Raw genomic sequence first — 23715 nt, forward strand, 5'->3', positions numbered from 1 at the left:
TTCGACACCCCCGGATAAAAAGGTAAAAACCGGGATTTAAAATCCTAAAACTAATTTAAAACCTACTTAAATGCTACTAGAAAACAAACAAGAATAATCCATCAAAAAAATAAAACTATTTACAAAACTATTTACAAACAAAACATAAAACAAAATAAAATATAACTAAAACAAAACAAACAATCCATTTTACTATTTACATATTTACAAAACAAATCAAATGCTACCAGGTAGCCACTGGTCCACTTTATAAACCGGATCTTCAAAGTCCATTCTCCCAAATCTCCTATGGTAGAACATAAGTCTACCATGCTCATCAAACAGCATATTGTTTTCGGCCATATGTCCAAGGCACGTAGGAGGAAGGACCCTTTCGGCATTTCTAAGGCTGTCGAAATCCCGGCGCGAGAGGCTCATCTCCCGGACAATCGCATTTGGGTGCGCGGCATAACCCTGCAGGTGTTTCAGCGCAACGTTCACCATGAAGGCGTCCACTCTGGGCAATCTAGCGTCGCCATATACCTCTCTATTTGGGGTATTCCTATACTGCCCCTGGGTTTCCACCTTCGTTCTCATATCAAGAGAATACCGCAACATCTTTCTCTCGAATATCCTTATCTTCTCCATTTGTGCCGATGATATGGAGCTCCATACCAGGAAAGAATAGGCCAATGTGGGTCTAACAACTTGTTTATAAATGGTGAGCTTAATCTTCCTACTCAGTCCTCCTTTCCTCCTCAGTAACGATGCGTAGGCGTGGAAAGCAGCCTTCGCCTTATCCAAAAGGTAATCGACATGACGCGTGAATGTCATATCCTCCTGGAAAATCACACCCAAATACTTCAAGGATCCATAATTTACGATAGTATCGCCTCCAATCTTAATGCTGGGGACGTACGATCTGGCGTTCTTGTACAAATTCCGCTTCCTCCCTCGGAATACCATTGTCCGGCACTTTTGGACATTCAGGCCAAGTCTCCATGTCTCAAAATACCCTTGTAGAGTGTCAAGGTATTCCTCCAGGTTCCCGCTTGGCCCTGGCATGTGTCGATGCGACAAGTATGTCGTTCGCATAGATGAGAAGAAGTTCCCCATTAGTCGGCTCCGGTATATCTGTCAGATAAACATTATAGAGAACCGGTCCTAGGACAGATCCCTGCGGTACTCCAGCTCTGATTCTCTGTGTGGCAGACTTCGAATCAGCTACCACAACGCTGAAGGATCTCTCCCTGAGATAGTCCTCTACAATGTCTATAAGGGAATCTTGAAAGCCGAATGTCCTCATCTTTCGGACTATGCCCTCCTGCCAGACCGAGTCGAAGGCCCTCTCAAAGTCCAAGCTGGCCGCTATCGTCACACACCGGTTGTTGAATCCCTCCACAACCCTACTTGTGAGGGCCGTCAGGGCGTGTGTAGTGGAGGTAGATCTCCTGAACCCAAACTGCGATCCTATCAGCATCCCAGCTTCCTCAATGTGGCAATTCATCTCCTGTAGGATGAAAATTTCAAAGAGCTTCGAGATTGACGAGAGTAGGGATATCGGTCTGTAGCTCGCTGGCGATGTCGGATCCTTTCCCGGTTTCAATACAGGGACCACCTTTGCCGTCTTCCACGCCCTGGGGAAGTATCCAAGGTTCAGGCAGTGGTTGAAGACAATCGCTAAGAATCGCCATACCCTAGCGTCAGTCCTGCGGAGCACATAGTTCGGAATGCCGTCCTCTCCCGAGCTCTTCTTGTTGTTCATGGTGCGGAGGACAGACCCAATTTCCGCTGGTTTTATAATCCTGATAGAACCCTCCACAGTCGTGGAGGCATCCGCTAAGTTTCCATCACGGAACTCAATCTTCGGTGTGTACATGTCCCGAACATCATTCAATGCTCCAGGGTTCATGACGCCTTGTTGGATCTTCGCCAACTCACGCGCAACAGCATTCGCCTTTTCCTCGTCAGATGTGGTGCATCGCCCGTCTTCCTGGATAAGATCACAGATTTTACTCCGTCTCCCAGCGGCCCTTATACTCTTCAGCTTGCTGAACATTTCACTGTTCGGCCTAATATTATCAAGCATTTGCATGTAATTCTGGTCCTCAAAACGAGCAATATGCTGGGCAATTATGTTCCCTAAGTTCCTTATGGTAGCCCCAAGGGTTGATGATTCCTGCTGGTCCATAATCCGGAAACGTCGCCTTCTCAGGGTTTTCTTTTTGTGGATGAGTTCCAATATGTCCTCTGGCAATTTTCTCAGGGTTCCCTTATGTGGCCTAATCTTGTCGATGCTTTCACTCATGGCCTCGGAAAAGGCTCTATCCATTGCCTCGATCGCCCCATCGATTTCTGCAACAGTCGCATTACTGGCAATCGGCAATTCGCATTTGTCCAGGGCCGCAGCAAGCCTTTCATTAAATCGTCGCATTCTTAAGCTTCTAAAATCGAAGATCTCTGTGGGCTGACTCCTTTCAAAAACCATTTCGCCAATCTCAAGGACGACGGCCCTGTGGTCCGAGTCGTAATCCAGCGTCTCAAGTCCCGTATGAGACCGCGAAACATCCGTCGGCTGAATCCCATTAGTCTTCAAGAAGAAGTCGATGTACGAGCTAGACATAGCAGTCCTCCTCGAGGGCCCCTCTGTCTTCAGCAACGACATGGTTGGTGTCATCCTAAGCCACTCATGCAGACGGCGGCCACTCGCGTTCTGGACAGCATCCCCCCAATCTGGATGCCTAGAGTTGAGATCACCACCAATTATCGCCTCCGTGGAGCCTACTAGATCTGCCAATCTATCCAGTGCTTGTATGTCAAGAGCATCCTGTGGCCTACTATACAATGGGGCAAAGAGAACATAACCCTCGGGCGTCGAAGCCCTAACCAGTGTACCCTGTAAGCCGCCGAGATCGCAAATACACCTCTCAGCCTTAATGCCAGTCTTTATAAATATGGCCGTATCGCCGCCTCTAATGCCAGTCGTCCTATATTGTATGTGACAGTCGTAGCCCTCTAGTCCAAATACATGCCTCTCCGTGAGGCCATGCTCAGCTATCATCAAGACATCCGGTTTCTGCTGCTTCACGAAAATCTGAAGATAGTGTCTCTTATGTCGAGACACTATTGAGTTGACATTTATAAAGACTGTCTTAAAACTGGGCATCAAGGCGCATCGACAACAATAGCCCGTAGAGCGCACGGGTTCTCTCTTCATCGGTTCTAAGTTGGCAATATGTATCAGCATACGTCCCAATCTTCTTAACGCAGGTCATCAGATCGCCGCCAAGAAGTCGTCTGCACTCGCCATCAAAGTGGGCCAGGGCCCCGTCAATGCCTCCAGATGGACTCTTCCGAGTCGTAGCTGTCGATGTAGATGCATCTCCACGCATCCCACGGGCCATATCGGCGTACGAACCACCTCTGCCATCAATGGGAGGAGGAGGGACAGTAATTCCGCTGGTCGTTTTCATGGGAGCAGCCCCCTTACCTGCTCTCCTTCGGAGTATTTCCTTACGTTTCGGACAGTCTTTGGAGCTTGCCACATGTCCGTCAGCCTTACAATTGACACAGTGAACTGGGACTCCAACGGTCCTCACTATTCGTCCAGTAGAAGGCTCGGTAGCCACATTCTCCTCCGTGTTCAGGTCCCTTTCCGGGATATCGCAGTTGTCCGGACCATGTGAACCACCGCATTTAACACATCGAAACGCCATCTTACAATTCAGGGAAATGTGACCAAATCGTTGGCAATTCCTGCATTGGGTTAAGCCTCCCGCCTTATTCCTCCTTATACTCACGCGGCAATGCAGTATGTACTGCAGCTTCTTAAAACCACCGAAGTCGGACCCGTTTCCTAATTGGACGATCCAGCGATCTCCTTCCAATCTTATTATCTTGAGCACATCCAGACTGAGGCCACAGCCTGCAAGAAACTGTCTAAGATCCTCCACATCGTACGTGCCCGAGAGGCCCCGTATCATAAGGGAGAATGGTCTAAGTTCCCTTGGCGTAAAAGTGAAGAAATTAAGACCTATGTTCGTTGAGAACTCTTTTGCCTTCGCATGGTCTTCCATCTTACTAAGATGTAGACCGACCAAGTTCCTGTTTATCAGCCTAATGCTGAATAGGGAGTGACCCAAATGTCTAGCTAGCCTATCCGTCATATCCTTAGGATTACTACCATATACCCTAATCACAGGTGGGCTGGACTTACCTTTTCCTCTCGGCTGAGCAATGTTTGGCTAGTGTCCTGGATTTCCTCCGCCAGTGGTCAATCGTCCCTGTGTATCGCCAGGGAGAGTTGTCTTCCGTATAGCGCCTTTGCTGGGGGCTGCTGCTGATGTTATTTTGTCTGTAGTTGCTGTTGCTGATGTAACTTTGTTTGTTGTTTCTGTTGGTGTATCTTTGTTGGTTCCCGCTACTTCGTTTCCATTTGCCTTGACCCACATTTCTCTCGGCTTTACCAACGGTCTTCTGGCATCCTTCATCGCTGTGTCAAAGCCTTCGGCTGCTTTGACCGAGATTTGTTTTTCTCTCTGGAGTGAGTACTCATTAACGACGTCCATGTCATCATCACCTCTAGCTGCAGTATATCTGACGTCATGGTCATTGTTGCCCCTGATTACGCCAGGGCTAGGTGTTTGATTTTGAACATTGCTCTGTATGAGTGAGCGCAGTTCAGCCAACTCATTAGCAAGTTGACGCTTCTCTTTCTCGAGCCTCTCAATGGTTTCCATAAACTGTGACGTGATTAAGTCAATACGGAAGTCCTCGTATTGCGAATCACTGCCACTTCCACTGCCATTCTTCTTCTTCTTTTTGCGTTTGCGCCTTTTGTCACTGGCGGACGCGCCTCCATCAGACGTACAGGTGTCCTGAACTGCCTTTTTGGATGCATTAGATGTCGAAGCATCCATCTTGTCTTGATTATGAGCGGAGCCCAGCGCCTGCTCGCTCAATATTCCATAGTAGCTTGATTCAGCCATTAAGGTGCGATTATGGTCAGTAGCATCTCTGACCAAACTGACAATTTCTTTTGGCGCACATAGGTGCTGTGCGCCGGTATTGTTTCCAAACTCCACCTCCTTCTCCACTTGTTAGCACAGTAAAAACGAATATAGAGATTGCTGCCTACCATGCACTTCTCACTTTTTTAAGTGATGTACAAAACTTTTGGTGACTACTATCACTTCTCAATTTCCAGAGTGAGTAGCCAAAAATGTCCAAAAATGCAATGTGCTTACTATGCACTTCACAAAATCACAATTAAGAGTCACTTTCAAAAAGCACTTCAGATTAAAATTTGTATTCAAACTTCCGCTTTCCAAACTTATGTGTTCACACCACGAGTTCTCAACACAGAATAGTTGCCTTACGGAGCGATTCCCGATATTTATAGAAAAAATTTGGCGGGCTACAGTTTCCAATAAGGGTGTGTGCTGCGTATATGCTTCAACATTTGTATCTGTACACACGAAGTGTATACGAACAACCCCGAAGATAGATCGAAGCGTATGTGTATGTAGTAAATTCAGAGCGGATTTTGTATAAATATGAGGTATCGCAGCATGGTAAGTATTAGTTCTTGTGCATATCTTGTGAAGTGAATTTAATTTAAAAAGTGAAAAAATGACTGGTCGTGGTAAAGGTGGCAAAGGCTTGGGAAAAGGTGGCGCTAAACGTCATCGTAAAATGTTGCGTGATAACATCCAAGGTATCACCAAGCCTGCAATCAGACGTTTGGCTCGTGATTGGTGCTTGAAGTGCAAACATCGTGAGCCAACAGTGAAAGTGATCTTCAAAGTTTGATAACAGATTTTAATCTCGGTAGAAGTGACTTTTTGACACCTTAGGTGCCGTTCGTGAGTAGTGGTAGTAGTCATCAGGGCTGCGCAAAGACATTATTTTGCCAAATTTGGTATCCTAAAATTTGCGAAGTGATAGTAGTCGCCAGTGCTGGCACAAAATCGACAGCTAGACCAGCGAAATGTGAATGTCCCTCTGGGGCATAATATACAAATAAAAGGCAGCAATTTGCTTGATTTTGAAAAATTGAATGATGGTTGTAATGAACTCGTTTTTAATTTGAATATGAACTCTTGTGAGAACAGATTTGGTGTTTTAGCTATGGCTGATGCTATAGATAAGAAGGAGACTGTTGTACAGCGTAAGGCAAGTGCCCCTACAAGCCGAAATAATGGAAGTGATTGTGCTAAGACTAACGATGATAGTGTAAACTTCGAGCAATGTTCGACTGACAGCAATCAATTTGTCGAGGCAAAGACCAAAAAGAAAAGAAAGAAGAAGAAGACAAGCAGCGGCAGTGAAGCTGAAGGCGACGCTGCGTATAAAATAATGCAGCTCCAGAGCAAAGTGGATGAGTATCAAAAAACAATAAAGGAACTACGGATGAAGTTAGATGAGTTGTGTGCAGCATCATTGCAGACAAGCACAAAGGGCGGCGCACTTATGGCACCTGTCACTAGCCACTTGACGTTGGCAAAACCAACAATAAAGGAAGCCATTACAAATCTACAACTACAAGAGATGGAGACTGACGATATTTCTGTGGGTAGTAGCAGTCTCAAGTCGGTCAAGGTAGCCGGAAACCTTGGCACTGCGTTTGGAAATGATGAGACAACATCAGCAAAAGTAACTAGCAAAGGGGCAGTGCCGAAGGGCTATAAGGAGATTCCAAATCAAGAGACACCCAAGATGAAGCACAATGTTTTGGCTGGTCAGAAGATGAGCGGGGCTGCCAATGAGCCAGAGAGGAATGAGACGATGCCTGAGAGAAGAAGGAATGGTAAGGTCAGCCCACCTATTATAAAAGTTTATAATGCTAATGTTAGGGAGCTTAATATGATATTGAGAACATTGTTGGGGCACGCCCTTTTTGTTGTGAAAATTAATAATAAGAATGTCTTGAGTCTACAGACGGTGTCCCTAGAGGATTATGATAAGGTTCGTAGGATGTTTGATGAGAGGAAATATAAGTATGTTACATACACACCGAAGGAGAGAAGACCATTTACCATGTTTGTAGCTGGGCTATCTGGTACATATGAGGTAGAGGACTTGCGAGTTTTCTTGGATAGCAAGGGGATGGACATTAAGGTGGAGAAAATAGTAAGACTTAGAGGAGATAGATGGATAGTACAGCTTAATGCAGTTTCTGATATTAAGGCGTTCTGTAGACTACAGTACATTTTAAATTGTAAGGTGGTGATTTCTAATTTCAAGAAGGAGGGGATTGTTCAGTGCTGGAATTGTCAAAGGTTTGGACACACATCACCGAACTGTCGCTTGGACTATCGTTGTGTGAAGTGTGGGCAGTCCCATGGGCCCGGGGGATGTGAGGTGCCATGTAGGGATGATAATGTAGAAGAGAACGTTACGACGGATCCGGATACGGGTGGGATAGTGCGGAAGGTAGGGCGTCCTGTTAGGTGTGCTAATTGTGATGTTGAGGGACACGTTGTTTGTGACCATAGTTGCCCCAAGAGGATAGAGATATTACGTAGATTTCAGGAAAGGAGAGAGGCTGATAGGAATGGTGGGCATGCCCGTAATGATGCTGCGGTTAAGATGAATGCTTCGAGTGCGGGTACGAGAGGAATGACCTTTGCGAATGCGGCCAAAGCTTCGGTTGTGGCTGGTGGGGCTGCAGGCAGACAGGAGATGGCTAGGTCTGAGTCACTCATGGGAGGGTTCGATGCGGAGTGTAAGAGGTTGTTTGGCCAGGGCTTTCTGCCATGTGTGCGCAGGATTGAGGCCATTAGAGGGGAATATCGTAGGCTGGCTAGTGATGACGATAAGAAGAGGGCGATGATGGGTTTTCTGCTTAGCTTTGGTGATGATGGACGGTTTTAGGTGTATTTTCGTCAATGTGAATTCGATGGTGGCCAGGAGTAAGAGGCATTTTCTTAAGATCTTTGTTGGGAAACATCGTCCTGATGTTTTGTTGATTGCTGAGCATAAGTTGTCTGATAGGCATTTGTTTGAATTGGGTGGTTATAAGGTTTTTAGACAGAATAGGACTGGTAGGAGAGGAGGGGGGACGGCGATATGCCTGAGGGATGGTATAAGGGGTGAGAGATTGGATGCTGATCTTCGGGGTATAGAGGGTACTATTGTGAGAGTCAGAAGGAGAAGTGGGGTGAGTATTGTTTTATGCTCACTGTATCTTAGGCCAGGGTTGATTATCGACATGGAGGATATGGATAGACTGGAGGGCGTTATAGGTTCCAATGAGGCGATTATTAGTGGGGATTTTAAAGCCCGGCATGCCTATTGGGGGGATGATTTTACGGATACGAGGGGTAGGAGATTGAAGGAATGGTTGGATTTGAGCCCGGCATTGGTGTTGAGGCCTACTGACGGACCGACGACGAGCAGGTCGTACATTGATTTCTTCATCACGACGGTTGGGATTATGTTGAAGGACGGGCCAAATGGGTCACAGACTGTGAATGGACTTAAGACCCTAGACTATGACTCTGACCATAGGGCTGTCTGCATAGAGTTTACGCTTGGTGATCTGGAGAGTAGTGTACCGGTGCGGTATTTTCAGTTTGAGAGGATGGACGTCGGTATTTTTAATAATTGTCTCGTTGGTCTGATGGGGGATGCGTTTTTGCCTTTGGACAGGAATTGCACCATTGAGGAATTGGATGATGGTGTGGAGAGGCTCACTATGTCCATTAGGGGGGCTATGGAAAGGAGCATCCCGATGACTGGGGTGAAGGGAAGGGAATTGCCCGATTTGCCAGCGGATATTCTGTCGTTGATAGCGCAGAAGAAGGGCCTTAGGCGGAGACTCTACAGACTACACGGCCTCCAGGAGGCAGGTACGGTGAGGACTATGATAAGGTTACTTGACAAGATTATAAGGGAGAGGATATTTCTGTTTGAGGAGGAGAGATGCGTCCGGCTATTGGGCAAGATTGTGGCAGGGAATAATATGTATCGCAGTTTGAAGAGATTTACAGGTACGAAAGTAGGAAGGAGGATGGGTGACTTGACTGACTCTCAGGGGAGACGGGTTTATACTGATGACGGTAGGGCGGAGATTTTGGCCGACTCTTTCTCGAAGGCACAGGGCGCGGTTGATATGGAGGATCCCTTTGATGTGAGGGCTGGGTCTACGAGGCCTATGATGGATTTTGGGAATGGTATCACTGCTGATGGTGTTGTGGACGGTGGCGGTGATGTGCCTCCGTTGAGGATGGTGAGGAGTTCAGAGGTAGGTGCGATTCTCAGAAGACTCAACTGCAAGAGGAGTAGTGGAGGGGATGGCATCCCGAACTTTGTTATCAGGAAGATGGACCATAGGAGTTGGAACTATTTGGCGGTTCTTTTTAATCAATGCATTAACATTGGCTACTTTCCGAGGGCTTGGAAAGAGTCTAGTGTTATTCCTATCCTTAAACCGGGGAAGGATCCGACAAGTCCGTCCTCTTATAGGCCCATCTCTCTGATATCGAGTTTGGGGAAATTGTTTGAGATTGTCATTTTGGAGCGTGTGAATGAGGCTATTGAGGAGAGTAGTGTCTTGGGGGAACATCAGTTTGGTTTTAGAGGAGGCACCTCTACGGTTCATGCGCTAGTGGTGCTAACATCTAAGGTGTCTGAGGGCTTTAGAAGACGCAGTGGTACGTTGGCAGTGGGTCTTGATTTTGAACGTGCGTTCGATACGGTGTGGCACAGGGGCCTCGTTACGAAGCTTGAGGGGTATGGTTTTGGACCTTTTTTGACGAGGATGGTGGCGGGTTATCTCCACGGTAGGAGCTTCCATGTGTTGATGGAGGGTGCGGTTTCTGAGTGTAGAGTGGTTACGACGGGGGTCCCGCAGGGGTCTGTGCTGGGACCTGTGCTCTACAATTTGTACTTGGCTGATATGCCTCTGCCTCAGGGGGGAGATTTGGCTATGGCTTACGCAGATGATATTGTGATAGCGGTTACCCACCCTAGGGCGGTGGTTTCTCAGAGGAGGATGGAGGACTACCTTGGGGAGCTGGTGCCTTATTTGGAGCGGTGGAGGCTGAGATTGAACCTGGGTAAATGTCGGTCCATAATGTTTAGATGTAGAGGCTTGGGACTTTTTAGGAATGTATGGCGTTTCTCTCCGTCGGTCAGGATAGGCGGTACGGTACTTGTTAACGATGATAACATCAGGTATTTGGGTGTTGTTTTGCAAGAGAACATGTCGTTTGTGAAACATGTAGATGAGGCGATAAGGAAGGGAAGGGCGGCTTATGCTATGCTGTATAGGACTATGAGTATGAGAGGAGGTCTTAGTAGGAGGGTCAAGATGATTATATACTCCCAGGTTGTTAGACCGACGATTTCGTATGCGTTCCCTGTCTGGTGTTTGGTGTCGTCTAGTCAAATGGAACGCATTCGCAGGTACGAGAGGAGGGTGTTTATCCACTGATTTGGGGTCAAGGGAAGATTGATGGAGGAGGGGTACCGGGCTAGACCTTCGAATAGGACTGTCTATGATGAGTGCGGGATTGTGCGGATAGATGCTTACATGGCAGGACTGGCGATTAAATTTCATCGGGGTTGTGTGAGTCACCCAAATGGGAAGGTGAGAGCATGCTGTATCTCCAGGGAGCAGTATGATAGGATAAGAGAGACTAATGGTCATATGCCCCCGATTGGCTTGCTATTTCTTGATGAGGGGGGCTTGGTGTTTGATGATAGGGGGCGTGTGGTATTTTACCACAGGAGGTACCAGACGTATAATACAGATAGCCCTGTTTACAGCATGGTCCAATGATCTGACATTGGATTCTATGGAATTATATTTTTATTTTATTTTTGTATATACCTTTTTGTGCGATGAAATTTTTATTTTTTTTATTTTTTCTGTTTTTGTATATATGTAAATATTTATAGTTTAAGTCTTAGGTTAAGTGAGAAAGGGTGCTCGGTTTTACCTAATTTTCCCGGGCTATTTATTGGATGGATAAATGGACTTTATTGTATAAGATGTCAGGTGGGCTGACCTTAAGAAACCTACTTTTAAATATGTAGTGTTATATTCTTAGATAAATGTAGAGATACATGTTAAGAAAATTTATAAAATAAGAGAAACATGAAATGTAAATTTAGATAAGAAAAGAAATGGAAATAAACTAAACTAAAGCATGGTAAGTATTAGTTCTTGTGCATATCTTGTGAAGTGAATTTAATTTAAAAAGTGAAAAAATGACTGGTCGTGGTAAAGGTGGCAAAGGCTTGGGAAAAGGTGGCGCAAAACGTCATCGTAAAGTGTTGCGTGATAACATCCAAGGTATCACCAAGCCTGCAATCAGACGTTTGGCTCGTGATTGGTGCTTGAAGTGCAAACATCGTGAGCCAACAGTGAAAGTGATCTTCAAAGTTTGATAACAGATTTTAATCTCGGTAGAAGTGACTTTTTGACACCTTAGGTGCCGTTCGTGAGTAGTGGTAGTAGTCATCAGGGCTGCGCAAAGACATTATTTTGCCAAATTTGGTATCCTAAAATTTGCGAAGTGATAGTAGTCGCCAGTGCTGGCACAAAATCGACAGCTAGACCAGCGAAATGTGAATGTCCCTCTGGGGCATAATATACAAATAAAAGGCAGCAATTTGCTTGATTTTGAAAAATTGAATGATGGTTGTAATGAACTCGTTTTTAATTTGAATATGAACTCTTGTGAGAACAGATTTGGTGTTTTAGCTATGGCTGATGCTATAGATAAGAAGGAGACTGTTGTACAGCGTAAGGCAAGTGCCCCTACAAGCCGAAATAATGGAAGTGATTGTGCTAAGACTAACGATGATAGTGTAAACTTCGAGCAATGTTCGACTGACAGCAATCAATTTGTCGAGGCAAAGACCAAAAAGAAAAGAAAGAAGAAGAAGACAAGCAGCGGCAGTGAAGCTGAAGGCGACGCTGCGTATAAAATAATGCAGCTCCAGAGCAAAGTGGATGAGTATCAAAAAACAATAAAGGAACTACGGATGAAGTTAGATGAGTTGTGTGCAGCATCATTGCAGACAAGCACAAAGGGCGGCGCACTTATGGCACCTGTCACTAGCCACTTGACGTTGGCAAAACCAACAATAAAGGAAGCCATTACAAATCTACAACTACAAGAGATGGAGACTGACGATATTTCTGTGGGTAGTAGCAGTCTCAAGTCGGTCAAGGTAGCCGGAAACCTTGGCACTGCGTTTGGAAATGATGAGACAACATCAGCAAAAGTAACTAGCAAAGGGGCAGTGCCGAAGGGCTATAAGGAGATTCCAAATCAAGAGACACCCAAGATGAAGCACAATGTTTTGGCTGGTCAGAAGATGAGCTGCCAATGAGCCAGAGAGGAATGAGACGATGCCTGAGAGAAGAAGGAATGGTAAGGTCAGCCCACCTATTATAAAAGTTTATAATGCTAATGTTAGGGAGCTTAATATGATATTGAGAACATTGTTGGGGCACGCCCTTTTTGTTGTGAAAATTAATAATAAGAATGTCTTGAGTCTACAGACGGTGTCCCTAGAGGATTATGATAAGGTTCGTAGGATGTTTGATGAGAGGAAATATAAGTATGTTACATACACACCGAAGGAGAGAAGACCATTTACCATGTTTGTAGCTGGGCTATCTGGTACATATGAGGTAGAGGACTTGCGAGTTTTCTTGGATAGCAAGGGGATGGACATTAAGGTGGAGAAAATAGTAAGACTTAGAGGAGATAGATGGATAGTACAGCTTAATGCAGTTTCTGATATTAAGGCGTTCTGTAGACTACAGTACATTTTAAATTGTAAGGTGGTGATTTCTAATTTCAAGAAGGAGGGGATTGTTCAGTGCTGGAATTGTCAAAGGTTTGGACACACATCACCGAACTGTCGCTTGGACTATCGTTGTGTGAAGTGTGGGCAGTCCCATGGGCCCGGGGGATGTGAGGTGCCATGTAGGGATGATAATGTAGAAGAGAACGTTACGACGGATCCGGATACGGGTGGGATAGTGCGGAAGGTAGGGCGTCCTGTTAGGTGTGCTAATTGTGATGTTGAGGGACACGTTGTTTGTGACCATAGTTGCCCCAAGAGGATAGAGATATTACGTAGATTTCAGGAAAGGAGAGAGGCTGATAGGAATGGTGGGCATGCCCGTAATGATGCTGCGGTTAAGATGAATGCTTCGAGTGCGGGTACGAGAGGAATGACCTTTGCGAATGCGGCCAAAGCTTCGGTTGTGGCTGGTGGGGCTGCAGGCAGACAGGAGATGGCTAGGTCTGAGTCACTCATGGGAGGGTTCGATGCGGAGTGTAAGAGGTTGTTTGGCCAGGGCTTTCTGCCATGTGTGCGCAGGATTGAGGCCATTAGAGGGGAATATCGTAGGCTGGCTAGTGATGACGATAAGAAGAGGGCGATGATGGGTTTTCTGCTTAGCTTTGGTGATGATGGACGGTTTTAGGTGTATTTTCGTCAATGTGAATTCGATGGTGGCCAGGAGTAAGAGGCATTTTCTTAAGATCTTTGTTGGGAAACATCGTCCTGATGTTTTGTTGATTGCTGAGCATAAGTTGTCTGATAGGCATTTGTTTGAATTGGGTGGTTATAAGGTTTTTAGACAGAATAGGACTGGTAGGAGAGGAGGGGGGACGGCGATATGCCTGAGGGATGGTATAAGGGGTGAGAGATTGGATGCTGATCTTCGGGGTATAGAGGGTACTATTGTGAGAGTCAGAAGGAGAAGTGGGGTGAGTATTGTTTTATGCTCACTGTATCTTAGGCCAGGGTTGATTATCGACATGGAGGATATGGATAGACTGGAGGGCGTTATAGGTTCCAATGAGGCGATTATTAGTGGGGATTTTAATGCCCGGCATGCCTATTGGGGGGATGATTTTACGGATACGAGGGGTAGGAGATTGAAGGAATGGTTGGATTTGAGCCCGGCATTGGTGTTGAGGCCTACTGACGGACCGACGACGAGCAGGTCGTACATTGATTTCTTCATCACGACGGTTGGGATTATGTTGAAGGACGGGCCAAATGGGTCACAGACTGTGAATGGACTTAAGACCCTAGACTATGACTCTGACCATAGGGCTGTCTGCATAGAGTTTACGCTTGGTGATCTGGAGAGTAGTGTACCGGTGCGGTATTTTCAGTTTGAGAGGATGGACGTCGGTATTTTTAATAATTGTCTCGTTGGTCTGATGGGGGATGCGTTTTTGCCTTTGGACAGGAATTGCACCATTGAGGAATTGGATGATGGTGTGGAGAGGCTCACTATGTCCATTAGGGGGGCTATGGAAAGGAGCATCCCGATGACTGGGGTGAAGGGAAGGGAATTGCCCGATTTGCCAGCGGATATTCTGTCGTTGATAGCGCAGAAGAAGGGCCTTAGGCGGAGACTCTACAGACTACACGGCCTCCAGGAGGCAGGTACGGTGAGGACTATGATAAGGTTACTTGACAAGATTATAAGGGAGAGGATATTTCTGTTTGAGGAGGAGAGATGCGTCCGGCTATTGGGCAAGATTGTGGCAGGGAATAATATGTATCGCAGTTTGAAGAGATTTACAGGTACGAAAGTAGGAAGGAGGATGGGTGACTTGACTGACTCTCAGGGGAGACGGGTTTATACTGATGACGGTAGGGCGGAGATTTTGGCCGACTCTTTCTCGAAGGCACAGGGCGCGGTTGATATGGAGGATCCCTTTGATGTGAGGGCTGGGTCTACGAGGCCTATGATGGATTTTGGGAATGGTATCACTGCTGATGGTGTTGTGGACGGTGGCGGTGATGTGCCTCCGTTGAGGATGGTGAGGAGTTCAGAGGTAGGTGCGATTCTCAGAAGACTCAACTGCAAGAGGAGTAGTGGAGGGGATGGCATCCCGAACTTTGTTATCAGGAAGATGGACCATAGGAGTTGGAACTATTTGGCGGTTCTTTTTAATCAATGCATTAACATTGGCTACTTTCCGAGGGCTTGGAAAGAGTCTAGTGTTATTCCTATCCTTAAACCGGGGAAGGATCCGACAAGTCCGTCCTCTTATAGGCCCATCTCTCTGATATCGAGTTTGGGGAAATTGTTTGAGATTGTCATTTTGGAGCGTGTGAATGAGGCTATTGAGGAGAGTAGTGTCTTGGGGGAACATCAGTTTGGTTTTAGAGGAGGCACCTCTACGGTTCATGCGCTAGTGGTGCTAACATCTAAGGTGTCTGAGGGCTTTAGAAGACGCAGTGGTACGTTGGCAGTGGGTCTTGATTTTGAACGTGCGTTCGATACGGTGTGGCACAGGGGCCTCGTTACGAAGCTTGAGGGGTATGGTTTTGGACCTTTTTTGACGAGGATGGTGGCGGGTTATCTCCACGGTAGGAGCTTCCATGTGTTGATGGAGGGTGCGGTTTCTGAGTGTAGAGTGGTTACGACGGGGGTCCCGCAGGGGTCTGTGCTGGGACCTGTGCTCTACAATTTGTACTTGGCTGATATGCCTCTGCCTCAGGGGGGAGATTTGGCTATGGCTTACGCAGATGATATTGTGATAGCGGTTACCCACCCTAGGGCGGTGGTTTCTCAGAGGAGGATGGAGGACTACCTTGGGGAGCTGGTGCCTTATTTGGAGCGGTGGAGGCTGAGATTGAACCTGGGTAAATGTCGGTCCATAATGTTTAGATGTAGAGGCTTGGGACTTTTTAGGAATGTATGGCGTTTCTCTCCGTCGGTCAGGATAGGCGGTACGGTACTTGTTAACGATGATAACATCAGGTATTTGGGTGTTGTTTTGCAAGAGAACATGTCGTTTGTGAAACATGTAGATGAGGCGATAAGGAAGGGAAGGGCGGCTTATGCTATGCTGTATAGGACTATGAGTATGAGAGGAGGTCTTAGTAGGAGGGTCAAGATGATTATATACTCCCAGGTTGTTAGACCGACGATTTCGTATGCGTTCCCTGTCTGGTGTTTGGTGTCGTCTAGTCAAATGGAACGCATTCGCAGGTACGAGAGGAGGGTGTTTATCCACTGATTTGGGGTCAAGGGAAGATTGATGGAGGAGGGGTACCGGGCTAGACCTTCGAATAGGACTGTCTATGATGAGTGCGGGATTGTGCGGATAGATGCTTACATGGCAGGACTGGCGATTAAATTTCATCGGGGTTGTGTGAGTCACCCAAATGGGAAGGTGAGAGCATGCTGTATCTCCAGGGAGCAGTATGATAGGATAAGAGAGACTAATGGTCATATGCCCCCGATTGGCTTGCTATTTCTTGATGAGGGGGGCTTGGTGTTTGATGATAGGGGGCGTGTGGTATTTTACCACAGGAGGTACCAGACGTATAATACAGATAGCCCTGTTTACAGCATGGTCCAATGATCTGACATTGGATTCTATGGAATTATATTTTTATTTTATTTTTGTATATACCTTTTTGTGCGATGAAATTTTTATTTTTTTTATTTTTTCTGTTTTTGTATATATGTAAATATTTATAGTTTAAGTCTTAGGTTAAGTGAGAAAGGGTGCTCGGTTTTACCTAATTTTCCCGGGCTATTTATTGGATGGATAAATGGACTTTATTGTATAAGATGTCAGGTGGGCTGACCTTAAGAAACCTACTTTTAAATATGTAGTGTTATATTCTTAGATAAATGTAGAGATACATGTTAAGAAAATTTATAAAATAAGAGAAACATGAAATGTAAATTTAGATAAGAAAAGAAATGGAAATAAACTAAACTAAAGCATGGTAAGTATTAGTTCTTGTGCATATCTTGTGAAGTGAATTTAATTTAAAAAGTGAAAAAATGACTGGTCGTGGTAAAGGTGGCAAAGGCTTGGGAAAAGGTGGCGCTAAACGTCATCGTAAAGTGTTGCGTGATAACATCCAAGGTATCACCAAGCCTGCAATCAGACGTTTGGCTCGTCGTGGCGGTGTAAACCGTATCTCTGGATTGATTTACGAAGAAACCCGTGGTGTCCTGAAGGTGTTTTTGGAAAACGTTATTCGTGATGCTGTCACCTACACTGAACACGCTAAGCGTAAAACCGTCACCGCTATGGATGTCGTCTACGCTTTGAAGAGACAAGGCCGCACTTTGTACGGTTTCGGCGGTTAAACATTATCTTGACGCTATTTTGGAGAAAATTTTAAAAACTTTAAAACTAAAACAATCGGTCCTTTTCAGGACCACAAAACATATTTAAAAAGAGATATTTCTTGTTATAAATTTTTACTAAAAAAAAAAAATACATAAAATTTATTTGAAAATAAATATTACCATTTTTCAATTTGCCGTCGGCAAAAATGTAGCTTCTAAATATAATATACATACATACATGACGAAACTAAAACCGACGCCATTAGAACAATACGATGAAACGATGGTATACAACACTAAAAAGCATACATACACACAGATACCAAAATGCACGCATATACTACCATTAAATGTTTCCTTTGCTTGGAGCTGCTAACTTTGTCACAAATGTACGAAGAGGGACGATCGTAGATACTTCGTTTCGATGTTTTGTTATTACATATGCCAATTTTTTTTAGCATCAGAAAATGAACAATGATTACCATGTGATATTCAAATGTAAAATAAATAGTTTTTACAGTACCCTAATGGTAACATTGATCCTATTAAATGCCGATAATCTTGAGTAGGGTCGATAAAACTAAATTCTTATTATGTTAATGTATGCAAAAAGGCGAAATGTTGATGCATGATAATTGATAACTGATAATTATGACATGTATATTAAAAGACCTGCAATAGTCGATAAGATGTAAACATATTTGAAAATGTTTACCTATAAACAATAGATGGCAGATTTTTTTTGTATTTACGCCTAAAACAGGATTGTTAAGGAAATTTCGAATAACGAAATTGCTAGCAAATTACCAAATCCACTGAAAAAAAAATCGACCAAAAAATATTTTTTTTTAAATTTAACTACAATTAAAATTTTATTTATTATTTAAAACTATTTTTTAAGTAAATTTTCTTGATAAAATAAGGTTTGATATAGTTTTTTCTCTTTTAAAAAAATTTTTGTCGTCCTGAAAAGGACGGATTGTTGTTGATTTATACGATGGCCTGTATTTACATTTTTTCTTTGATGCTCGTAGATAATTTAAGCCTTCTTTTCGGTCTTCTTGGGCAAGAGAACAGCTTGGATGTTTGGCAATACACCACCTTGAGCAATGGTGACACCGGACAGCAATTTGTTCAATTCTTCGTCATTACGGATAGCCAATTGCAAGTGACGGGGGATAATTCTTGTCTTCTTGTTGTCACGAGCAGCGTTGCCAGCCAATTCAAGAACTTCAGCGGCCAAATACTCCATGACAGCAGCCAAGTAAACTGGAGCTCCGGCACCAACACGTTCAGCATAGTTGCCTTTGCGCAACAAACGATGGATACGACCGACGGGGAATTGAAGACCAGCACGGTTGGAACGGGACTTTGCCTTTCCCTTAACTTTGCCACCTTTACCACGACCAGACATTTTTAGTTATTTTTTTTAATTCACTTCACTTAGCACTGAAACACAAATGATATTAGTTCGCAGCATGAACTGCAGTATTTATACTTTCGGATCCATCGTGTAGCTAAATTTAGAGGGTTGTTTTCGTAAACATAGCGACTGTTTTCGTCTACCTGAATATCTTGTGCATGAAATGGTTTAAATATTCCGAGTAAGCCATCAAACACACAAAATCGTGAACAGTGTTAAAAGTGTTTGTGTGACTTAAAAAAAACCAAGTGAAAATGCCTCCAAAAGCCAGTGGGTAAGCAGCAAAGAAGCAATAGTCGTTGAGTGGCAGATCGTAGACTCAAGACACGAACTTGATTTGGCGAAAAGTGATTTTTGTAAGGAGCACAAAAGAAATATAAAAAGCCTACAGTGGTTTGAACATTTTTGTGGGCCACTGGCCAGTGATTGTGGTGTTAAAATGGAAGGTCAGCCTGAGAAAAGGGATGACGAAGAAGAAGAAGAAGAAATTGAAGAGGCAGAGGATGCAGAGAAGCCAAAGAATGAGACGGTCAACGAGGTCATCCAAAAAATGGATGAGGCTAGTCGCAAGCGAAGAAAGAAGAAGTCTGATAGCGACATTTACGAGAGCCTAAAGATGGGATGCTTGGTGGATGAACTCAAGGCAACGATTGCACGCCTTGAGGAGAATGCCCGCAGAGATGGGGCTGTAATTTTGGCCCTACGAACGAAAATGGCCGAAATGGAAATGGCAATGATGGCCAGTGCAAAGCAAAATTTTAGTAATGCTTCTGATGGTCGAGTGATTGTTGCCCAAGCTACAAAGGGCATGAATTCACATAATGCTTCAGCTAGTGCCCACACCACAAAGGGCATAGCTGCTGGCAATTCAGCTGATGATGGCGTCCATATCTCAGTCGAGGATATGGATACGAATGATTTGTCGGCCGGGGTAGCCGAAAACCCCGGCACTGCGTTGAACGATGGAGCCTTCTCCCTGGTAAAGGCCAAGCGAATTCCGAAAGAGAAGAAGAATGAAGAAACGCTCCCGTTAAGAGATGTTGCGCACCCCGCAAAGACTGGTGCTGTACCGAAGATACCGGCAGTGAAGAAGAATGCTGTCCCCCCAGCTGTGAAGACCCCTGCTACGGGCCAACCGGCCACAGCGGATAGAGAAGACAATGGAACCATGCCTGCGTTTATGGTTTATGATGTAGGTGTAAGAGAGTTATGCACGATTGTGTCAAGATCCCTGAACACGAAGGACTTCACCATCAGATTGGTAAGAAAAAGTTGCATAAGTTTGAGGGTAAGGGGTATAAATTCCTTTGAGAAGATTAAGAGTATGTTGAAGGAGAGGCGGTATAAGTTCACCACCCATACGCCTAAGGATTTGTTGCCCTATTCCGTTGTTATTGAGGGGCTTTCTGGGGAGTTTTCTAAGGAAGAGGTCGAGGAGTGTTTGGGCGGCCTTGGGTTCCCGGTCGATGTGCGGGGTTTGGTTAACCTTTCAGGGAACTTGTGGCTTCTTAGGGTGGGAAGGTCCACCGATTTGGGTCTCCTCTATGGGGTGAAAAGGATGTTGCATTGCAGGGTCACTTTCCGTAGGGACAGGGCCCGTGATCCCGTCCAATGTTATAATTGCCAAAGGTATGGCCATGTGTCCGACAACTGCGGTTTGCCATTTCGCTGCTGTAAATGCAGCCAGCCACATGAACGCGGGGCGTGTCCGGTTCCGCCCAAGGATTTGGAAGGGAAGGAGGTTACCGATCCGGAGACGGGAAGGGTTACGAGGTATGAGGTGGTGCCAGTGAGTTGCGTGAATTGTGGTGTTGAGGGCCATACTGCTGGCTCGAGGGGATGTCCCATTCGTGTAAGAATGGTTGCCAGGATGGCAGAGAAGAGAGAGGAGATCAGGAATAGGGATATGTCTAGGTCGAATAGGGTGAGAGGACTTTCCTACGCGTCCGCTGCACGGCCAAGCGCGCGCTCGGCACCGTCTGGTGCCCCCACATCCGCCGGCGGTGCGGATATCTTTGCGGACTGTCAGCGAATATTGGGCGGCGACTTCGTTTCAGTTTTCGCTAGGATGAGGGAATTTGCACCAAGGTATGCAGGCCTTGTTAGGGAGCATGGTGAGTCGGGGGCCATTACGGCCTTCTTGCGCTTCCTCTGCGATGTGTAGTTTATTTAAGTGTGTTTTTCTGAACATCAACTCTTGTGTGTCCTTACGCAGGAGACATTTTTTGAAGATTTTTGTTGACGACCATGGACCTGATGTGATTTTGTTGGCGGAACATAAGCTTTCCAGTAGGCACCGCTTTGAATTGGAGGGATATGATGTTTTCAGACAGGATAGACAGTCACGCGGCGGTGGCACTGCGGTACTTGTGCGGAGTTCTTTTCGCAGTGAGAGGATACATATTCGGACAGGAGGCATAGAATCCTGCGCTGCGAGGGTTTTTACGAGGGATGGCGGTTCAGTTGCCTTTGTTTCGCTTTATCTTCGTCCTGGTGAACCCTTGATACCATCGGATTTGGAGTCGATTATGGAGCTGCACGAGTCTGGCGAGGTTGTGGTTGGAGCAGACCTCAATGCTAAACACCCGTCCTGGGGTGGCACGGAGGTGGACCCCAGGGGAAGGCGGCTGGCCAGGTTTTTACTTGACTACCCTGATTTTGCGACGTGCCGGTGCGATAGACCGACGAGACCGAATGCATCCGGGGGGACTTACATAGACTTCTTTTTGTTGACTCCTGGTGTTCCACTCACGGGCGATGGGGGATTGTCGAGAGCATTTGATTTCGAGTCAGATCATAGGGCGATCCAGGTGACTCTAGGTATAGGGCGACTTGAGATAAGGAATCCCAGGACTTTCCTCGATTTTAGCAGAATGCATGTCCGTCGCTACAGGGCTCGTCTGGGTGAGGGGCTGTCGCCTATTTCTCTTCCGGTAGACAGGAACGTGACTACACAGGAGATTGATGATTGTGTTGAGGGACTTGGGGGACTTACATAGACTTCTTTTTGTTGACTCCTGGTGTTCCACTCACGGGCGATGGGGGATTGTCGAGAGCATTTGATTTCGAGTCAGATCATAGGGCGATCCAGGTGACTCTAGGTATAGGGCGACTTGAGATAAGGAATCCCAGGACTTTCCTCGATTTTAGCAGAATGCATGTCCGTCGCTACAGGGCTCGTCTGGGTGAGGGGCTGTCGCCTATTTCTCTTCCGGTAGACAGGAACGTGACTACACAGGAGATTGATGATTGTGTTGAGGGACTTGGAATGGTATTTCGCTCCGCGATCGAGGCTTCGGTCCCTAGGGTTCCCGTGGAGAGGATAAGGATGTTCTTACCGGGCTGGATTCTCAGGCTCATTTATGAGCGTAGGGCCCTATGTCGGGCGCTGCGCGGATCGGCTGATCCAGAGCGCCGCGGGCTTTTGCGCACTGACATCAGACACCTGTCTAGGGTGATTCGCGAGTCCATTGACTCCTTCGAACGGGACCGCATGAGCCGCCGACTTGGACGTATTAGGATCGATGGTCGTTCATACTCTCAGGTCAAGAGGGCCGCGGGCCTATCCAATAGGGAACCTATTGGAGACCTGACGTCCTCTGACGGGAGTGTATTGACTGATGATCTTTCCAAGGCGGAGGCTCTTGCGGACCATGTTCAAGTCGATTTGGTAACGGGCTTTCCCCCGTCTGACGGCGAGTTCGAAAGACAGGTCCATGAGGTTGCAGAAGATCTTGTTGATGCGTCTCCCCTGGTTGAATTTTCTGGTTCGTTCCCTGCTAACGGCACTGCTGTGGCTGATAGGTCCTTGTGGGAAGATGGTCTTTTTGTAAAACCATCTTGCATTGGTTCGGCCCTTTCCTCTTGGTCGTCCAAGAGGTCCTCCGGTGTTGATGGAGTCCCGGATATTGCGCTCAAGAGAGCCGGCAATGTGATTTTCACTTTTCTGTGCGTCTTGTTTAACCACTGCCTGAATTTGGGGTATTTTCCTCCCGCCTGGAAGACCGCTGTAGTTGTTCCGATACCGAAACCGGGGTCTGATCGGCGAGATCGCTCTGGCTATAGGCCTGTTTCTCTTCTGTCGACGTTTGGGAGACTCTTTGAGTCGTTCATTTTGAGGAGGATTGCCAGGGTCGTTGAGGACAGAGGTATTCTGCCGGATGGTCAGTTTGGTTTCAGGCCGGACCATTCCACCACACACGCTTTAGGCGTTTTCACGAGCTACGTGACTAGGGGATTTGATAGGAAGTACGGGACGATTGCGGTAGGCCTTGATATTTCCAAGGCCTTTGATTCCGTTTGGCACGACGGCCTGCTTTTTAAGCTTAGGGGCCTTGGATTTGGCAGACAGGTGTGTAGGGTGGTCGCAAGCTTTCTCCACGGTCGGAGTTTTTGTGTAAGGGTAGGTGAGCAATCTTCTTCAGATCGGCCAGTTCGATCTGGCGTCCCCCAAGGCTCCATCCTCGGGCCGATGTTGTACAATTTGTTTGTCCATGACATTCCAGCCCCTCCTTCAGGTGGCATGCTGCTGGCGTACGCGGATGACGTCATGTTGGCCTTCTCTGGCCCCAGGGCTTCTATTGTTAACAGGAATGTTAACATGTTTTTGGGTGAGTTGTGTGGTTATTTCACTAGATGGAGGCTTAGGCTAAACCCGGCGAAATGCTCCGCTATGGTTTTTAGGGGCAGGACTGGCACCACTTACCCTAATTTTCGACGATACGTTCCCGTGGTCCGCATCGGGGTCGATAACGTGGCAGTTACTGGCACGATTAAGTATCTGGGGGTCGTTTTTGACTCCAGACTGGAATTCCGCAATCACGTTGATTACGCGCTGGACAGGGCGAGGAGGGTCTATTTCGGCTATCACCGCCTGTTTCGGATGAGAAGGGGTCTATCGTCGGCCGTGAAGCTCTTGATTTATCGTCAAGTGATCAGACCGGTGGTTTCATATGCCTTTCCGATATGGTTCGGCATATCTTCGGCGCAGATGGAGAGGGTCAGGGCTTGGGAGAGGCGGGCTTTGCGCTCGTGCTTGGGGCTGCGGACGATAGTTAGGAGGGATGGTTCGGTTAGTCGCCCTTCGTGCAGGGCGATATATGATGGAGCGGGGACTCCCCGTATCGACGTATGGATGGTGCGGGGCGCCATTGGATTTCTGGGACGATGCGGCGATGTGGGCAATGGGATGGTGTCTGACCATCTCTCCTCCAATGATGAC

At 46.3% G+C, this 23715-nt stretch overlaps 1 protein-coding gene across 1 annotated transcript; it reads left to right on the forward strand.

Moving 5' to 3' along the window:
* The first annotated feature begins 11196 nt into the window (after window positions 1–11196).
* Window positions 11197–17157, forward strand: LOC131995792 (histone H4-like). The gene is made up of 2 exons (XM_059364892.1): window positions 11197–11314; window positions 16806–17157. Exons 1-2 carry the CDS (start codon window positions 11197–11199, stop codon window positions 17087–17089), a joined length of 402 nt encoding a protein of 133 aa, XP_059220875.1. The 3' UTR covers window positions 17090–17157.
* The last annotated feature ends 6558 nt before the right edge of the window (window positions 17158–23715 follow it).

This window comes from Stomoxys calcitrans, chromosome 3, assembly GCF_963082655.1.
Source record: "Stomoxys calcitrans chromosome 3, idStoCalc2.1, whole genome shotgun sequence".
NCBI lineage: Eukaryota > Metazoa > Arthropoda > Insecta > Diptera > Muscidae > Stomoxys > Stomoxys calcitrans.

Coding starts and splice junctions, on each gene's coding strand:
- LOC131995792 (XM_059364892.1), top strand. CDS start 11,197: ATGACTGGTCGTGGTAAAGGTGGCAAAGGCTTGGGAAAAGGTGGCGCA. Junction 11,315..16,805: donor TGCAATCAGACGTTTGGCTC/GTGATTGGTGCT, acceptor AAGGTGGCAAAG/GCTTGGGAAAAGGTGGCGCT.